Genomic DNA, 19258 nt, shown 5'->3' on the forward strand with positions numbered 1-19258 from the left:
CGACACATTTCACACACCCCGATTTCAGAAAACTCAGTTCTCCGTTTTGAGCACAAACTTTAATAGTACTTACATAGATAAACGAATATACGGCTAAAATTCGAGATGGGATGGATTTGGCGGTGCCTTGGAAGCAATAGAGGATTCCAAGGCTACCGACCAGATGATACGATTGATATTGACATGGATGTCCTGGATTTTACTCCTTTGTAAATGTTTATATGGGTGTATAATGGGATGGGTCGATTATTTCTTAAGCAAAAACTGCCTTTTAAAGACTATTAACCTTGCTCTCCAAACTTATATGTATTATGACCCATCCTGGTTTAAAAATCTACGTAGGGAGGAAGGTTTGTCTAACAACCAAATTTTGGCGGCGGATGGTTCTCTACAGGATTGTAACTACGATTTGGTGATCCATTGGCTCTGGCTCCTACAATGAGGAGTCCCACAGCTGGCTGTACGGATATCAGACGGAGGCTCGCTTCAGGCACAAGGTGCTCTCGATAATGTCGGTAGGCTGAAAGTCCGGGTCCACGAACTGCTCATGATTCAGGCACCTGGTGCCACCCATGCAGGTGCAGGAACACAGGGAGGCGGTCTCATCGTTCTCCGTTGTGTAGTTGTTCTCCAGCAGCTTGCCGTGCATATTGTACGTGGACTCATCATCGAAGGTCACCGGCTGGGCATTTCCAGCCAAGTTCTGAGCATCCTGCTCATCTCTCTTGGCATCCTCTGCTTGCCTGTGATTAAAAATCCATTAAATAAGATATTTCCTGCAATAGAACATGGACTCACATGGTCATGAATCGGAGCACCAATAGATTGATACTGGCGGCCACCACGGCCAAGCCGAATAGGATGAAGACCAAGCTCAGCGCCACATAGCCAGGCTTATTAGTTAGAGCTTGGTCGTTCTGCAATGCCACATAATCGCCGAAACCAATTGTCGTCAAGGTGACAAAACAATAGTAGAAGCTATCGAAGTAGCTCCAACCCTCGTATCGGGAAAAGACTGCTGCTCCAGTGGTGATTATTATGGAGGAGAGCATTCCGGTGGCCAACATGAGATTCATTTCGGTGGCATCCGTACAGCGAGCTCCACTGGCTCTCTTTGCCCGCCTTATTATCACGGATGCAAACTTATTCAGACGTTCTCCGATAGACTGGAACATCACCAGACCCAGCGGGATGCCCACCTAATAAGGGAATATCTTTAGAAGACTGGAAATTGGGATTGTAAGTTCACTTACCATAGCATAGCCCATACAAAATGCTTTTCCCGGAATTGTAACTGGCGTAGAATGACCATATCCTAAAGAAAGTTACAACAGAATTATAATCTATTCAATAAATCATATTTAATAGATAATTAATTTACCTATCATTGCCAGTACAACCGTGCTGAAATAGAAAGCTCCAGCGAATTTCCACTGAGGTCCGGCCTTGTGGGGCTTATTTTCAATGATGACGATTTCCATCACACGGAAATCCTCGTCAGTCACATTGTACTTTCTAACAAAGTTGTTCTTAACGGCTACAATTGATTAAATAAATTCATTACTAAGAAATTAGGTTAATAAATCAACAAGCTTCTCACTCTGTAGGAATTCCCATCTTTTGGCCTCCGTTGGTGACTCCAGGGAATCGAACACGGCGGCTCCAATTAAAAGATAGGTGAAAGTGCATACCACCAGGGAAAGGGTACGGACATTCTGTCGCTTCATCATATAGTCTCAAATATAATCACTACGATCTATAATCAATTAATATATTTTGCACCACGCGCCTTTTTCGTTCAGTTAAAGATGCTGCGTCTGACAAAATCGATAGTTGTCAGCAAAACAAACACACAGCATCCGCCAAAAATGGTTGATTTCGGTTACAGTGGCCGAATAACATATGATACAATGAATTTTAAAAATTTCATCATTCTTTAAATATGTAATAAGTTTTCTTTTATCTATTGATTTGACCGTTAATCTCAATAAAGGATTGTGATTTTACCGTTAGTTTATCACAACAGAAGCAACAGAATTTGATGGCGTTGCCACTTGGCGGTATCTGTTAACTCTGTACAGCTAAAAAGCTGTAATGTCACGATAACTAAGGATAATAATAATTTTTTTAAAGGATCAATATACACAAACAACATAAGAGTTTTATTACATTTTCTTTAATTGCCTTTAAAGTTTTTGTCTTTCTAAGCCATTTTAACAATTTAACATTTTGCAGTTAGCAGCGCCGATAACTTGACAGCCTATCGATTTTCGGGAAAAGCAAACATATCGCCAGATCTGATTTGTTTATGCTAAAAAAAAACCACGCAAGTTCCAACCGATTGGATTGTTGCAGTTGGCTGCTGTGTCTCTGACGTCGACGTTTCCATGCTTAATTAACCGGAAAATGTTGCGAATACGTCGGCGGTTCGCTTTGGTAATTTGCTCCGGCTGCCTGCTGGTTTTCCTCAGCCTGTACATAATCCTCAATTTTGCGGCGCCGGCAGCCACCCAGATAAAGGTAAATAAATGCTTCTAAATCAATTCGAATGTATAATAACTTCTTTATTTTAGCAGCCCAACTATGAGAACATTGAGAACAAGCTGCATGAGCTGGAAAATGGTTTGCAGGAGCACGGGGAGGAGATGCGGAATCTCAGGGCGCGTCTTGCCGAAACATCCAATCGCGACGATCCAATAAGACCTCCACTTAAAGTGGCTCGTTCCCCGAGGCCAGGGCAATGCCAAGATGTGGTCCAAGACGTGCCCAATGTGGATGTACAGATGCTGGAGCTATACGATCGCATGTCCTTCAAGGACATAGATGGAGGCGTGTGGAAACAGGGCTGGAACATTAAGTACGATCCACTGAAGTACAACGCCCATCACAAACTAAAAGTCTTCGTTGTGCCGCACTCGCACAACGATCCTGGATGGATTCAGACGTTTGAGGAATACTACCAGCACGACACCAAGCACATCCTGTCCAATGCACTACGGCATCTGCACGACAATCCCGAGATGAAGTTCATCTGGGCGGAAATCTCCTACTTTGCTCGGTTCTATCACGATTTGGGAGAGAACAAAAAGCTGCAGATGAAGTCGTAAGCATGCTTTCCCTATATAGTATTGATACAATAATGAATAACGGTAGTTAACCCACAAAACAAAGTGCAATGCCATTTTGCTATTGCATTCCATAAACCTTACACAGTTGTTATGTGCAGCAGTGAAATATTTTACTTCGTTATTGCGTCAAAAGCGTTTAGATAAACAAAATGCATGATCACGCTGCTTGTTTTCCGAAACAGCTTTGTACTTATCTACCTAATATTTATAACCCAAAGCAGAAATAGGAATTGATAAGCTTTGCAGTCTCAACAACTACAATATTTAGTTTTTAACAAAAAATAATAAATTATTTACTTATTTACAGCATTGTAAAGAATGGACAGTTGGAATTTGTGACTGGAGGATGGGTAATGCCGGACGAGGCCAACTCCCACTGGCGAAACGTACTGCTGCAGCTGACCGAAGGGCAAACATGGTTGAAGCAATTCATGAATGTCACACCCACTGCTTCCTGGGCCATCGATCCCTTCGGACACAGTCCCACTATGCCGTACATTTTGCAGAAGAGTGGTTTCAAGAATATGCTTATCCAAAGGACGCACTATTCGGTTAAGAAGGAACTGGCCCAACAGCGACAGCTTGAGTTCCTGTGGCGCCAGATCTGGGACAACAAAGGGGACACAGCTCTCTTCACCCACATGATGCCCTTCTACTCGTACGACATTCCTCACACCTGTGGTCCAGATCCCAAGGTTTGCTGTCAGTTCGATTTCAAACGAATGGGCTCCTTCGGTTTGAGCTGTCCATGGAAGGTGCCGCCGCGTACAATCAGTGATCAAAATGTGGCAGCACGCTCAGATCTGCTGGTTGATCAGTGGAAGAAGAAGGCCGAGCTGTATCGCACGAACGTGCTGCTGATTCCGTTGGGTGACGACTTCCGCTTCAAGCAGAACACCGAGTGGGATGTGCAGCGCGTGAACTACGAAAGGCTGTTCGAACACATCAACAGCCAGGCCCACTTCAATGTCCAGGCGCAGTTCGGCACACTGCAGGAATACTTTGATGCAGTGCACCAGGCGGAAAGGGCGGGACAAGCCGAGTTTCCCACGCTAAGCGGTGACTTTTTCACATACGCCGATCGATCGGATAACTATTGGAGTGGCTACTACACATCCCGCCCGTATCATAAGCGCATGGACCGCGTCCTGATGCACTATGTACGTGCAGCAGAAATGCTTTCCGCCTGGCACTCCTGGGACGGTATGGCCCGCATCGAGGAACGTCTGGAGCAGGCCCGCAGGGAGCTGTCATTGTTCCAGCACCACGACGGTATAACTGGCACAGCAAAAACGCACGTAGTCGTCGACTACGAGCAACGCATGCAGGAAGCTTTAAAAGCCTGTCAAATGGTAATGCAACAGTCGGTCTACCGATTGCTGACAAAGCCCTCCATCTACAGTCCGGACTTCAGTTTCTCGTACTTTACGCTCGACGACTCCCGCTGGCCAGGATCTGGTGTGGAGGACAGTCGAACCACCATAATACTGGGCGAGGATATACTGCCCTCCAAGCATGTGGTGATGCACAACACCCTGCCCCACTGGCGGGAGCAGCTGGTGGACTTTTATGTATCCAGTCCGTTTGTAAGCGTTACCGACTTGGCAAACAATCCGGTGGAGGCTCAGGTGTCCCCGGTGTGGAGCTGGCACCACGACACACTCACAAAGACTATCCACCCACAAGGCTCCACCACCAAGTACCGCATCATCTTCAAGGCTCGGGTGCCGCCCATGGGCTTGGCCACCTACGTTTTAACCATCTCCGATTCCAAGCCAGAGTGAGTAGCCAGTTAAAGATTACCCATTTATCAAAGGAACAAGAATCCTTTCCGTACTTTCTGTATTAATTGTACATTTTCGTAACACGTTTCGCTATGCCGTTTCCTTAAACCATTATAGAGTGCAGGTTTTATTTATTGATATTAATATTTCATTAACCAGATGCCGTAATTGTCTTCTATTTATACTATTTATTTATACTTTTTCAATAAGCATTTCAATGTTACTTACAGGCACACCTCGTATGCATCGAATCTCTTGCTCCGTAAAAACCCGACTTCGTTACCATTGGGCCAATATCCGGAGGATGTGAAGTTTGGCGATCCTCGAGAGATCTCATTGCGGGTTGGTAACGGACCCACCTTGGCCTTTTCGGAGCAGGGTCTCCTTAAGTCCATTCAGCTTACTCAGGATAGCCCACATGTACCGGTGCACTTCAAGTTCCTCAAGTATGGCGTTCGATCGCATGGCGATAGATCCGGTGCCTATCTGTTCCTGCCCAATGGACCAGCTTCGCCAGTCGAGCTTGGCCAGCCAGTGGTCCTGGTGACTAAGGGCAAACTGGAGTCGTCCGTGAGCGTGGGACTTCCGAGCGTGGTGCACCAGACGATAATGCGCGGTGGTGCACCTGAGATTCGCAATCTGGTGGATATAGGCTCACTGGACAACACGGAGATCGTGATGCGCTTGGAGACGCATATCGACAGCGGCGATATCTTCTACACGGATCTCAATGGATTGCAATTTATCAAGAGGCGGCGTTTGGACAAATTACCTTTGCAGGCCAACTATTATCCCATACCTTCTGGTATGTTCATTGAGGATGCCAATACGCGACTCACTCTCCTCACGGGTCAACCGCTGGGTGGATCTTCTCTGGCCTCGGGCGAGCTAGAGATTATGCAAGATCGTCGCCTGGCCAGCGATGATGAACGCGGCCTGGGACAGGGTGTTTTGGACAACAAGCCGGTGCTGCATATTTATCGGCTGGTGCTGGAGAAGGTTAACAACTGTGTCCGACCGTCAGAGCTTCATCCTGCCGGCTATTTGACAAGTGCCGCTCACAAAGCATCGCAGTCACTGCTGGATCCACTGGACAAGTTTATATTCGCTGAAAATGAGTGGATCGGGGCACAGGGGCAATTTGGTGGCGATCATCCTTCGGCTCGTGAGGATCTCGATGTGTCGGTGATGAGACGCTTAACCAAGAGCTCGGCCAAAACCCAGCGAGTAGGCTACGTTCTGCACCGCACCAATCTGATGCAATGCGGCACTCCAGAGGAGCATACACAGAAGGTGAGCTTAGAAGTTTATTATATTAATATCAAAGAAAGTGGAAATGGTATTTATTTATAATTAACAATATTGTTTGACTAATTGTTCGTTCGTCAGCTGGATGTGTGCCACCTACTGCCGAATGTGGCGAGATGCGAGCGCACGACGCTGACTTTCCTGCAGAATTTGGAGCACTTGGATGGCATGGTGGCGCCGGAAGTGTGCCCCATGGAAACCGCCGCTTATGTGAGCAGTCACTCAAGCTGATCGCAACGTGTTATGGCAAAGGATAAAGCAGAAACTGAAGCCAAGCGACCATCTCACAACCTATGAATCTCGGACGCTAATCCACTGCAATACAGGCAATCTTCGTTTAATGTTCGACTTAAGCACTGACTGCACCGAAAGACGTAATGCGTAATCCATACTACGTATCATTTATTTATTCAAGCTTCCACACGAGGGTTTGGAAATTCAATCCTATGACGCAGCGGTGTATTTTTCGCACCCCCGTGTAACTACACGTTTTACTCTGTTTCCCCTAGTTTTTTACGTTTTTTTGTGATATCCATCCAGTCCCACAGCAAGCAATACATGTCTGTACTCGATATCCCCAATGGGGTTATTGCCTATAACAATGAATCGTAACTATAACTAACGTTTAACTGTAAAGTAGGCTTAGTGATAATGACGCAACTGCAATGATATTAATCTCGACGTTTGTTTTTTACAAATTGAATAAAATTGAGTCTCATTTAGAATCGACTTTTACGTGCTATTCTAAACTAAAAACATAACGACTGTTTTTATTCGAAAAAGGAAAGGATTTGTATTACTATTCAAAATCGTCATTTAGGCTTTAGTTAGAATCGTGTTGTTGGTAAGTTATGAATGCACTTTCTATGAATATTTAATTTTTCTCAGTAAACTAAAATAAATACATTTTAATTTAATTTTTAACATTACATTTAATTTTTTTTTTAATATTGTAAGTAATGAATGTTAGTAAACAGTTGATCTTTGCATTATTAAGTTTTGAATTTATGTGGATTATGAAACGAGCTTTTGAGACGACTAATTAAAGCCATAATCATGAGTTATAGTTTTAGTGGATGAAAAACAGAATGCAATCTTATCAGCTCCAGTGCGGGGTACTATTATTGCCAGAATGACCTACAGAGATAGAGATACTAAGAGCGCGGAATTGGAAAATGCACAATGGAAATGGAAATCCGGATTGAGTGTAAAGTGGTTGTTTTGGATAGAGAGCGAATCGCTGCGCAGTTCGCTCTCTTCAAAATCCGAAACGAGCAACGAAAGCAAAACCGAATCCGAATCGGAATCCGAATTCGTATTTGTATCTGTAAGATACGCTCTCGCGCTCTCTTCAACGACGACCATCGGAATTTTTCTATACAGAAACAAAAATCTCAGTCAGCTCGCTGTTTTCAAGTTTGGAATCCGCATTTCAGTTCAGTTGGATTCAGTCACAGAGTCAGAGCGTCAGATTCAGATCATCGTGGTCGCCAGTGAGTTTGTTTATATGTTTGTGGCTGCCTGTGTGTTTGCTTGTCAAGTTCTGCAACAAAAACAAGGCATCTAAACAAAAGTGGTTCAAAACAATTACGAGGAATAAAATCCAACTAAAACGAATAATAAAACACACAGTGTCGCTTAAATCGCAGAGTATCTGCAGCTCTAGTTCTTGTTGTTGTTGTTTTTTGAGGCGGACTGGAATTTAATTTAATTAAATCAAGTACGAATGTGTGCGTGAGTGTGTGTGTGTGTGTGTCTAAGCTGGGTTCTTGAGTTGTTCTTGTTCTAAGTTCTTTTTTTCGTGGCGTGTATCTGTGTGCGCGTGTCGTGTGCTGGTTTGCGTGTGCTTTTTGTGAACTACGTTTTGTTTCAATGCCAAAAAAAAGTATCTATGCCCTGGCATGTGCTCTCTCTCCATCTCTCTCTCGCTCGCTCATGCTGGTTACATAAATACTGGTAGAAGAAGTGGAAGAGATGGTGGTGAAGAAGGAGGAGGCGGAGGTAACAGAAATTGAAATACAAATTCAATTAACACCTGAAAACGAAAATCCAACTGGAACGCAAACGTCTGATTGGATAAGGAAAATAGAAAACGGGCAAACATGTGTTTGAATTTCCAACTCGTCTTCTTCTTCCCGTCCCTATGAAATGTTCAAAAGCAAAGCTCCTTGAAAGAGGAGGGTATAAAAGAATGTGGAAAAGAGCAGCAGAACCAGAACGAGAACACCAAAAAAAGAAAACGAAATTAACGACGTCACATAAAAGTGTGTCAAAGCAGCAGCTCACGCACACCAGCGTGCGCCAATTTGTATCTGTGTGAAGCTTTAGCTCTCTCCCTCTCTCGCACCGTCCCTCTCATTCGCTGATAAAACGCAACGCACACAGCGCGTATACATAATTTATATATTTATTTAAATGTTTTTCGTTTGCTCGCTTCGAACAACGAGTTTTTCTCGTTCTAAGACTGTCGCCTTTTATTTCTCGCTCCATCTTCCGATTTGAGCTCTTTTCAACATATGGCATTGCTCAATTATTATGTCATAAACAGTTTGAATGGCAAATATGCGATAGAAGTTCAATTCGTTCAAGGCGATATTATTTTTCAAGCTTTGCGTTTTTGGCGCAGGAAATGCAAAAGTTGTCGCTGACTTGCGTGTGGTTGTGTGCAGGAACGTGCAGCAATTTTCCAACGTTTGCATGAAAAACCTAGTGCCCTAATAAGCGAAACGAGAGAGAGAGAGAGAGTGAGAAAAGTCCAGAGCGCGAGAGCGAAGCTGTTTTCCCGCATTCGAATTTAAAAATCAATGTATAAAATGCAAAGCGGACAAAGAAAACACGCACGCACACACACACATTCCCGAGTCCGAATGTTAGATAGAAATGTGATCGGACGGGCACGTGTACGTGGCACACAGATACAAAAGAGCGCCAGAGAGCAGAGCGGAGCGCAGAGAGCGGAGAGAGTGGAAAAATGTTAAATTTTCAGCTGCTAGCAGCAAACGCAAAGTTGTCGTTAGAATCAAAAAAAGCACGCTGAGACAAGACGCGCACGAAAACTGAACGGAAAAACGTAAAAAGCAAAGGCGGATGAAGCAGTGCAAAAGGGAAGGCGTAAGCAGGCGCTAAATATTTTGAAAATATATATTAAAAACTTTGCGCTTCGCTTCGGTAACATATGTGTGTGTGTGTAATTGTTCTAAATTAAACCGCGAGCAACAACAGCAACAACAGAAGCAGCTGAGCCCGAAAAGTAAAAAGTCCCAAAATAAATTCAGGATCCACTACAACAACAACTACAGCAAAAACCACTGTCGCGTCTCGAAATGAAACAATAATTGAATAATTGAATTACCCAAATAACGAAGAAAAAAGCAAAGGAAAGCGCATAACGAGTAAAAGTTAAAAAGTCAAAAAAGTTTAAAACATATTGTAAAGCCGTACTGCGTAAGCCAGTCAGCGCTTAAAGTACCATATATAGGTGTTCTTATCTATACCCACACTCAATTAATTGCAGCTGAATGCACGACTCCTTGCAGAAAGGTGAATATATTTCAAACTAGTCATAAGTTCTTGGATTAAGCATAGTTTAACATAAGGCAGGTACATGTTGTGGTTCTCAGAATTTTCTAATGCAGAAAGGGAAATTTCTTTTTTTGTATCTTTCACATTGAAAGTATCCGTATTGATATGTGACGAGGAAATATGACTCAATTTATTTCAACATCTTTGTTAACATTTATTCCCCGTTGAATGATTCAAATTATTTAACTACCCAAATCTTTGGTTGACTCATTGTAAATAGTTATTTAGCTTATGGAATCTAGTTGAATTGTAGAATTTCGACTGAATTTAAACTTTAAAGTTTTCCCCTTTGCGCAATCGAATGAAATTGCTTTGGAGCATATTTACGCGGAATGTGAATGCGAATGAATATATTCCTATTCCTACATGGGTTTGAATATGTACTGCTGATTGGCCGATCTCTTTCTCTCACTCTGTTTTTTCCTCCTACATCTCTCGTTTCGTTCTCTCATCTGCATCTGGCATGCTAATCAAAGTTGTAGCTCATCTCCACCTTTCCCACTAACACCCGCCCACCGCCCTTTACGTTTATCTGCTCATCAATTTGCTCGTTTCATAGCCTAACCCGACACTTGATTCTAGTTTTTTTTTCTTCCCCAGCTGCTGTTAAATGCAAATAGGCATTAAATTGTCCGCTTGTCTGTTGTTTCGTTTCATTTGCATTCACACTGTCGACCTCTCTCACAGCCCCTCGACCACCGCCCACCCCTTTGTCCACGCCCCCCATTTGGACGCCCCCGTTGCGCAATTTGGTGGGGCAGCTCGTATGTGGGTTAAACTGCTGCTACGGCTGCTGTTGCTGCACCACTGGCAAAGCTACAGAAAACAGAAATGGAGAAAGGAGGTGGAGAAGAAGGAGGTGCACTGCACAGAGAGAAATAGTAGTGAGGTGTATTTAGCTTTAAAAGTAAGTTCCATCAGTTGACTCAAGCTGACTTCAGCCAAAAGGCGCAGTGTGCACGCAGCATGTCAGAAATTAGGTCACTCTAACAGCTATTTGAACTTTGATCTTGGAATAATCATTAGTTATTGATCTCCAATAAAAGATCCTGTTTTTCGCGGTGCAAAATGTGCAGGGGACCACAAAATAACTGGGAAAAATTAAGCCAAAACGAAACGAGAAAAGGTTTATGTAAACAAGCACACACATACACACACGCTTACCCACAGAGGGCCGTGTTCATGCAAAAGGCACGAAACTGCTGTTAACCTATTTGCCGTAATGGTTACGGCGGTGATTTCGACCCGGAGTCTCTCTCGGCTCGGCTAATAAGCCGAGAGTCCGAGCCCCATTTTCGAGTCGATTAGGGACCACCCCCCTCCACACCATCGCACTGAAGCTATTACTGAAGTGCAAAACTGCAAACTCGGCGGTAAACTAAAGTGCTCGATTTTCTGGGAAAAATTTCTAAGCCTCCGAAATTGGCTCGTAATAAATGGTTGAATGAATAGAATCACTTGAGGATCGGAGCACCGCGACGCAGTAATTTCTAGGGGTTGAAATTGTGGCCACCACAAGTTTTCCATATGGAAGCTGGCAGCCAGACAACTTCTTCTATTTCGGGGTGTTCCATCTTAAGTTTCGCTAACCATTGACGGGAGTTCCTATTTGATTCCCATTTGGTGTTGTAATTCAATAGAAGCTACGTTCTTATACAGTCTGCGTCATGTGACTAGTTCCGGCTTAATGGATTTTAAGTAGCTTAAAATTCGCCAATATTTTTTATATTTTCTGTGTTCTCATTGACGTAGAATAATGATAGCCATTCATTTTAATGAAGAAATATTCGAAACTTGTGTGTATAATACTTATAATTAATTGAAGCTTACGGCATTTTAATGACTTGATTGGAGTTGCACTTTTTATAGACAAATCTGAATACACTTTTTTTTGCGTTAGTCAGAGCCTCGTTAGGCTTCCACTTATTCCTCTTATTAATAGCTAATGGGCTTCTGACCTGTTGTTTAGCTTTCGATAATCTCTAATCCATCTGGAAAGTCCGGCAACCCAGCGACCTTGCCGCGCTATGTCCATAAATATTCAACGAACTTTTAATTGCAACCAATGCCCGTGGATATCGCTTGGCAGACTATCTATCGACTAGGCAGTAATTGCCGTCTCAGTTAATTGGCTACATCAATTGAAAGCCATTGGAGGTAAGCTCGCAGTAAGAAAAAAATAAATGAAAACAACAAACGAACAGCAATTACAATTACAATTACCCATCCATCGACTTTGGCGCCGTTCAAGTTCACAACGCGTCATCGAATGAAAACAAAAAATCTGCCATAACAAATTACTTGCATTTGTAATAATGGAAAAAATGCATGTACTTTTGCTTGGGCTTCGTCGTTCAATTGAATTACTGTTAATGAAATGTCGCAGCCAAAGTGACGTAACAAATTTCTGGGCAGCAGAATGAGCAAGGCAAACAAAAACACTCCGACCAGAAGCATCAGCAATAAATGAAAACAAAGGAGGGCTAAGCAAATAACAATAAGCAATAATCTAGAGGAATTTTCTGCCCAGCGAAATACATACATAATAGCAATAATAGGAATCGTCGAAAGAGAGGCAAATAGGACGTAGAAAGAGACGGCGAGTGGCTGACGGCTACATTTCTGCAGGTGAGGATAGCAAAACGATGTGCATTCCTCAAGCGAAACCATGTTGTCGTCGCCAGGGATGCGTAGTATCTAGGCGGTCGCGTACCAAGTTGTTATTTATTTACCTAGCCACTTATGTTACCCAGATATAAAAAATGCCCAGTTCAGTTCAGCTATCTACACTACCTATGAATATGAAAGCAGAGTATATGTATATGTAGGTAAAGTTCCAAACTCGATTAAAACTTATAATTTTAACAAGCCACTCTGAAGAATTCGCGTATCTTTCAGCAATTTACTGACTACGTCTTAGGTAATCGAGATAATATCTCTACCATCTCCGTTTCTGCTTCATGTTGCCGCCGTGCTGCTGCTGTTGTAGCTGCAACACATGTACAAATAGGTTTAAAGGGTGGATAGGGCCGAATGAATTACAATTTCGCCTGCTAGCATCGATTCTGGCTAAATTGGGACGCTGTTTGTCGCCGTCTCTTATGCCGCTCTGCAGCCATCTCTTTCGGGCACTCTGGCTGCCAAAAGAGCTTCTGCCATTTCTTGTGCCCTAGCTGCAAACTGAAAACTAAAAACCGTTGTTGGCCTGGCCAAGTGCAGCAGCAGCAGCAGTAGTTGTACAAAAACTGTCGCCTGGCTCGCCGACAACTGGGGCAATTTTTAATTAAAATGCCAGAAATAAAGCACAACGACAAATAATTGTTTCATTGTCAGCTAGGGTTGTCAAGTAATTTGATTTAATATTTCACTTTGACTTGTGCCATATTGAAAATGAAAAGTAATCACACATGCTGTCGTTGACTCGAGGCCAAGAAACAAGATCTTCTATATATAGATATTTTTCTTAAATTATTTTTGTCAATTTTAAAAAGTGCTGTTATGAAACCAAGAACTCATCATCGAATTGCTATTAGTACGGTAAAATTCTATCTTTCCTATTCCCAAACAATCGGAGCAATCAAGTTAGGTATCCTCTCCTAACATTTCTGCATTTGAGGCATTAATTATTCGAAGATTGTTTCGATTTTCCAATTTCACAAAAAGTGGTTTGTTAGATGGCGAAACCATTCGTACGTTTATGGCCGCCATCCAGGCAACCGTAGCCACCAGGTCAGAACAGAACAGAACACTTGAGCACCTGCCTGAGGACCTGGAGAGGTATTTTGAATTGGCAAAGGAGGGGAATCGAGCATCGGGAATCCGCCCATCGACCTGCTCACTTGTTTACTTCGACTTGCCATAAGTTCTTTGTGTTTGAGTTAGTCTTTTGTGGTCGTTGTTGCTTTTGCTTTTGCTGTTGCTGTTGCTGCTCGGCTGTCGTGTTGCCATTTGACTGCCTTCGCCTTTATTTATGGATAATTCATAGACGCACCTTGGCTGAGGCACCTGCAAACACGAATTCGATTTGATTGGAATCGCTGGTGCTGGCGCTGGTGGTGGTGGTGTTGTTGCTGCTGCTATTGCCACTGCCCCCCTTTTTTACCCACAAACCCCCAAAACCGTATTGACGAGCGACCTAGCGACATAGTTTCGCAGTTTGGCTTCGCTGCCCCCAAGTAATTTACATATAGAGCCACACACAGATACACTCGCACTGGCTGCATGTCTGTCGTACACTTCGATGGTGGTTGTTGTTGCTGCTGCTTCTGCTGCTGCTGCTGTCTCTTGGCCTAATTGTGAGCTTTTGATTTTGTTTTCATGGGAAGCCCCGGCATTCGCCGTTCCGTTCATGTCTCTCTGCGGATTTCGCTTGGCTCAGCATTGGGGCCTTTTGCCCGTTGCATATTCACCCCACCTTGGATGGATTTGGATGTGTGTGCTCGTCTGTTTTTTTCTCTCCAACATACGTACATATACAATGTATGTACATTCTCATAGGGCCCATAGCCATCCATAGTTTGTTGTATTTATATTTGGCCATATTACGTTGCTTAACCTTCACCCATTTATGCCACGAAAATATCACACAGAAAAAAGCACGAGAGGAAAAAATGAAAGAAGCCATGGGGAGAAGCGCAGCATTTTTGGAGTATATGGCCATGCCAGTCGCACTTTAGGTGTACAGACGAATGTATATTTTATATGCATTTTCAAAAATATAAAGGTAAAGAACTAAATAAATTCATATTTTTAGACAGGCGATGGCTGCTGCACTTAATGGTAGCAACGATGGGCCGGGAACACGCTGCGTATACGCAACGTGGTGGCGACTCCATTATGCAACGCACATAATCATCGCTAATGTGAAATTCTAATTTCATTTGCTGTACTCATTAATAACTATAATTACGCTAGCTGGCAGCAGCAGTGGAAACCAACAAGCGGCTAAAAAAACCACCAGCTGTGCTTCCTTCAGCTTTAACTCCTTCCTGATTTTCTGTTGACTCGACACAAATAGGCGTTCTCGTCTGATATTTATAACAAACACACGCAGAACACATCATATGTAGGCTAAACAAAAGACAGAACTCTAAGCCCAGTCAACGAAATCTAAAGCCAAAATCCAGAGCAGCTTACTCCACTCGTCTGAAAGCAGACGAACACTTAAGTGCTCGACAATTTAATACCCTTGAAGTTATACCCATAGTTTTGAGGAAGAGTCTAGGAAGGTCATACAATTTCTTCAGAACCACATTCCATTTTATACCTTAAAAAAACTGTATTTGCTGCTGAGTAACTATTATTTTCCTAAAATTGGCATATATTATTTAAGACCACAAATTTAGATTATGATTCTATTTGTTTTTTTTCTGTGCAGCATTCTATTCGTTTTTTTCTGTGCAGCATGAGTGGCAAGCTCAGTGACATCCTGAAGCTACCCTTAAAAAATGAGGCTCGTAAAAACCGAGCAAATATGGGTTGCCTTGATGGTTGCTCTGGGGTATGAGATGTGGGGTTTTGGGGTTGGGGTTGGTTCTGGCTCACAATGAGCATAAATTATGCTCACAAAGGCAAGATGCTGGAGGAGGAACTGGGGGAACGGGGGCTTTCTGGCGGGAGCTTTTCAGGCGCCAACGACATTCACGGCAAACACTCGTTCCAGTCCTATGGCACTCGTTTACTTTGCCATCTTGCAAACCAACTGACGTCCTGCTGATCTTTGTCGGCCAACAATGGAGAACCCTTTCTTTTTCCTGGATATGCTGCCACCTCTCATGCTCCCCCTTCCTTTGGTCCCTTTTTCGATCCGCATCCTGGGGGTCAGTGGGCGGCCTTTTCGTATCGCGTGCCTCGTTATTGATTTTCGCTTTCATTTTTCATGTGGCATGCGACGGGCAACAGGAAGAACAAGCAGAGCAACAACCAATAATTGTACGCCAGCCACGCCGCTTACATATGCGGCAAAAGTTTTCCTCATTTTATATTTGACGAGTAGGATGAACGCACCGAAAACTACTGGACAGGAGCAAACATAGGGACGGAAGGTTCATTCGACAGAAGACGACAGCCAAGTCATCCGAAAACGTGCCGCCAAAGTCAATGAGGTCGCACCTCGCCCACTTCCTCCTCCCGCTCCTGCGACCTCCTGTCCCTCATCCTCGTTTGTTGTTTCGCTTTCTGGCCCGGAGCATTCAGCTTTCAGTTCACATCAGCCTCTCATCCGCGGCGTCCCCATTCACATTTGCCAGTTGGTTAAATATGCGTCGTGTTTACCTTTTTGCCAGCAAATGTCCTTGCCGGCGGCTTTAAAGTCCTGTGCTGTGCTCATAATACAGTCTGGCTACAAGGAGTTGTCCGCCTTCTGAAACCCCCTCACCACCTCGCAGCACCCCTCTCATTTCCCCTCCTTTATGGCTTATGACATTTGCGCTTTTGTTGTATTTGCATTCGTGTCGATGTTGCCTTCATTTCGCCTCCTTTGTCAACTTCCGCTAATGCTAAGCCCCGCCCCATCCGAGTGCCACACCCCCTACTTATCCCTACGGTTGAGAGCGGGGGCGTAACAAAAATGCCCAGTGACTCCAGTGACTCTGGGTTCCGGATTCCGGAATCCAGACAGTTATCAACAGCCAGGCTGACCCACACTCGCCAGTTATCCGCACTTAGCCTACTCCATTGTTCATTTGATTTTATTTTAGTTGCCCCATTTTTTGGTGCTTTCCGGGTGGATGTTCTCCTGCCCCGATTTCAATATATACACACACATATATATACAATATATAAACTCGTACACCCGTATATACCTTTTTCCTGGGCCACTGTGTGTTTTTGTCAACCCATTTGGGCTGCCTGCAATTATGAATTTGGGACAATTGTTCGGTGTGCGCTCGGATGGCTCCATGGTGGCTTTGATTTGAGCAAAGAGTTGCCCGGCATGATTAGGGGATTTATTTCTAAAGGACTTGTCCATTTGGTTAGTTCATACCCAACAGATATGCCACATAGTATAACACTGAACAAGTGAACAATCGGACGAATTGAGTGACATATCGTTTTATCTGATGACACCATTACTGATTGATGAACACTTATCACTTGGATTGCATCCCTATGACAAGTGGCATTGGGTACACTCATTACGGCTATATAACCACGCGAAGTTGGCAACTTTGTGCTTAGCATTTGGAAATCCAGAATTTAGTCACGATTCAAACAGGTTCGGTTTTCGAATGAGTCACCATTTTGGATCTCAACCTGTCGTAGGTGATCACACACCTCTCATATTCTCCGCTCTCGAGGCCATTACTCACCCATTTTGTGGACAAATCCATTTTTTTTTAACATTTTCCTCGGCGTGGAAAAGTGTTTTCCAACCAGTTGCCGTACTTCAAGACGCGCTGACAAGTCAAACAAATGAAACATTTTCGGATTAGCAATGTCAATGTTGCTTCGGAAATGTCGGAATAAATTGCCATTAGCCTTTGTCATCAAAAATTGAGGATGCCCGAGTGAGTGGTGGTGGTACGGTATCCTTGTCTGCAGGCAGGCGAAGATTTATCGCACATGATATTTGTCAAAACGCAGATAGAGATACACAAGCACACACTCGCCGATAGATACAAAACTGCTGTCAGCGGATTTGTGTTGAGCCTATGAAAAGACGATAAATGAGCCTGAAATGAGCAAACAAAGACGATAGGCCAACAAATGAGCGGGGGATTTTTGGTCCTCAAAAACGGTTCCTATCGGCATTTGTGGCTCTTTAAAAATGATTCCACACCAGGAATGATGGTATTTCATTATTATACTTTGTCTTAAGGTTTGTAATAAACAGTCGTGCTTATGAAAATAGTCGAATCTATATAAATAATTAATAATATATATATAAAAATATATATATATATATATATATATATATATATATATATATATATATATATATATGTTTATAAACTTCCTCAACATGTAATTCTTGGAATACTTTATCAGTTAGCGGATTCATTTTTTGATAAGTGCACTTAGGACCCGAAACTGGGCAAAACTTAAAGTTTTATCAGCGTCGAGGCGTCTGAGACACGGCCGAGTCAACAAAAACAAAACAATTAAGCGAATGGCGGTGGGAGTGGGAATTCGTGATAGAGAGAGAGAGAGAGAGGGAGACGGAGCAAAGTGCAACACATAACGCAAACTATTTACTGATAAGAATATAAATACACACACATGTACGCGGGAGAGCACTTAAAACGGCTGAGCAAACACTTGCAAACCCAGCGACGAGCACTCGACAGCTTGTAGATAAAGTATCTGCCAGATACTCTCGCTCTCCCACACACTCTCTCCTGCTCCCGCTCCCACTCCTTGTATTGCTCTCCCGCTCCCGCTCTTGCTGGCAAGTGTTTGAATCTCGTAGATACTTTGGCCTGCCTGCCTCGAAACCCATTTCGTTTTTAATTGTTTTCAGTTTTTGAATTTAGTTGTATTTGATTTTCACGTACTCGCGCACTGTCGTCGCAGAAGTGTGCGTTATTTTAGAAGTTTTAATTTGGATTCGTTCAAGTCTCAAGTGAGTGTCGTGTCGTTAAGTGCTGGGAATCATCGCCACTGACAGTTTGTTATTTGAGAGCCCCACAAATTGGTTCCCCACCCAAGCCCCAATCTATCTCCTCGTTAAAAAAAGTGTTTCGTGCTTTAATGTTACACATATGTACAATATATGTATGTGGAACTGGCGCCCGAGCAGGGACCTTCTATGCAGATATGTGTACAATGTACATTAAAGAGCCGCTCGAGAACTGCTTATCGGGCAGCAGCACATGCAAACAACCCAGGCCTTTCAATTAGGCAACAAAACATAAATCTTGTGCTCTGACAATGGGATGCGGGTCGCGTGTCTCCCCTTTAAAAGGCAAAAAAGCAACCCAACTATAGTTCGAACTTACTTTCCAAACCTCTGATGTCATGCTTATTCCCTTTCATATTTTGTCTACTCACTTCTCATTCGCCTGCAAACAAGTAGCTCACGAAAAGTCATAATATCGTCATAACTCCAGGGGCGTTGGGCCTTCGAGTCACCATCGCCCCCCTTTAATTTATTTAGTTTGTAGTAAACCCCATCGTTTGTGCTTCCCATCTACATACATCTCTGGTCCGTGCTCCTTATCGTCAAACCAAAAAGTAACGAAAATAAACCTTATCGCCGTCGTCTCCGCTCGAGTGATAACTGTGAGTCCGACAGGGAGATAAGTTGGCCAGGCCCTATGTATATTTGTATGTAGGCATACGACTACGACGACTGACTGAGTAAATGGAATATTTTTTCATTTGCCCAGCGTTCTTTTTTCCACTTTTCACATAGGAACTTTGATGATAAACCGAGAAATCGGTTCTTGCAGGCTTCCACTAGATGTCCACTGAACTCGATGGATACCGCACATATGCCACATGGCATATATTGAA

General features: G+C 43.4%; 3 protein-coding genes across 11 annotated transcripts in view; 2 read left to right on the plus strand and 1 right to left on the minus strand.

Annotated features, from left to right (window-relative positions):
- Positions 1-41: 41 nt before the first annotated feature.
- Positions 42-2006, minus strand: Task7 (TWIK-related acid-sensitive K[+] channel 7). The gene is made up of 5 exons (NM_141634.2): positions 1601-2006; positions 1382-1537; positions 1254-1315; positions 799-1199; positions 42-743 (listed from the first exon to the last, which is right to left on the minus strand). Exons 1-5 carry the CDS (start codon positions 1728-1730, stop codon positions 470-472), a joined length of 1023 nt encoding a protein of 340 aa, NP_649891.1. The 5' UTR covers positions 1731-2006; the 3' UTR covers positions 42-469.
- Positions 2007-2260: 254 nt separating this feature from the next.
- Positions 2261-6977, plus strand: alpha-Man-IIa (alpha-Mannosidase class II a). 2 transcript variants are annotated; one of them, NM_001275484.1, is made up of 5 exons: positions 2261-2520; positions 2574-3103; positions 3436-4908; positions 5143-6205; positions 6302-6977. In NM_001275484.1, the coding sequence occupies exons 1-5, from the start codon at positions 2407-2409 to the stop codon at positions 6449-6451; spliced, it is 3330 nt and encodes a 1109-aa protein (NP_001262413.1). In that variant the 5' UTR covers positions 2261-2406; the 3' UTR covers positions 6452-6977. The 2 variants fall into 2 exon arrangements, with proteins under 2 accessions (NP_001262413.1, NP_524291.2); NM_079567.3 differs by having other exon boundaries at positions 2577-3103.
- Positions 6978-7652: 675 nt separating this feature from the next.
- ps (pasilla) overlaps positions 7653-19258 on the plus strand; it is a 37561-nt gene continuing 25955 nt past the window's right edge. For 3 of the 8 annotated variants that reach the window (NM_001043230.3, NM_001202273.2, NM_169281.4), the window contains exon 1: positions 18274-18365. The gene's annotated coding sequence lies outside the window, so the exon portion shown is untranslated. Of the gene's footprint in view, positions 7714-9233; positions 9761-18273; positions 18366-19258 lie in introns of those variants that run through there. The other 5 variants (NM_001043227.2, NM_001202272.2, NM_001202274.2 and 2 more) reach the window with 4 other exon arrangements.

This window comes from Drosophila melanogaster, chromosome 3R (genome assembly GCF_000001215.4).
Source record: "Drosophila melanogaster chromosome 3R".
Lineage (NCBI taxonomy): Eukaryota > Metazoa > Arthropoda > Insecta > Diptera > Drosophilidae > Drosophila > Drosophila melanogaster.

Excerpts from the sequence above, each read along its gene's own strand:
- Task7 (NM_141634.2), bottom strand. The coding sequence starts at position 1,730 with ATGATGAAGCGACAGAATGTCCGTACCCTTTCCCTGGTGGTATGCACT. Across the intron at positions 1,538-1,600 it reads AAGATGGGAATTCCTACAGA|CCGTTAAGAACAACTTTGTT; the intron begins GTGAGAAGCTTG and ends AATCAATTGTAG. Across the intron at positions 1,316-1,381 it reads GGTTGTACTGGCAATGATAG|GATATGGTCATTCTACGCCA; the intron begins GTAAATTAATTA and ends AACTTTCTTTAG.
- alpha-Man-IIa (NM_001275484.1), top strand. The coding sequence starts at position 2,407 with ATGTTGCGAATACGTCGGCGGTTCGCTTTGGTAATTTGCTCCGGCTGC. Across the intron at positions 3,104-3,435 it reads AAAAAGCTGCAGATGAAGTC|CATTGTAAAGAATGGACAGT; the intron begins GTAAGCATGCTT and ends ACTTATTTACAG. Across the intron at positions 6,206-6,301 it reads CAGAGGAGCATACACAGAAG|CTGGATGTGTGCCACCTACT; the intron begins GTGAGCTTAGAA and ends TTCGTTCGTCAG.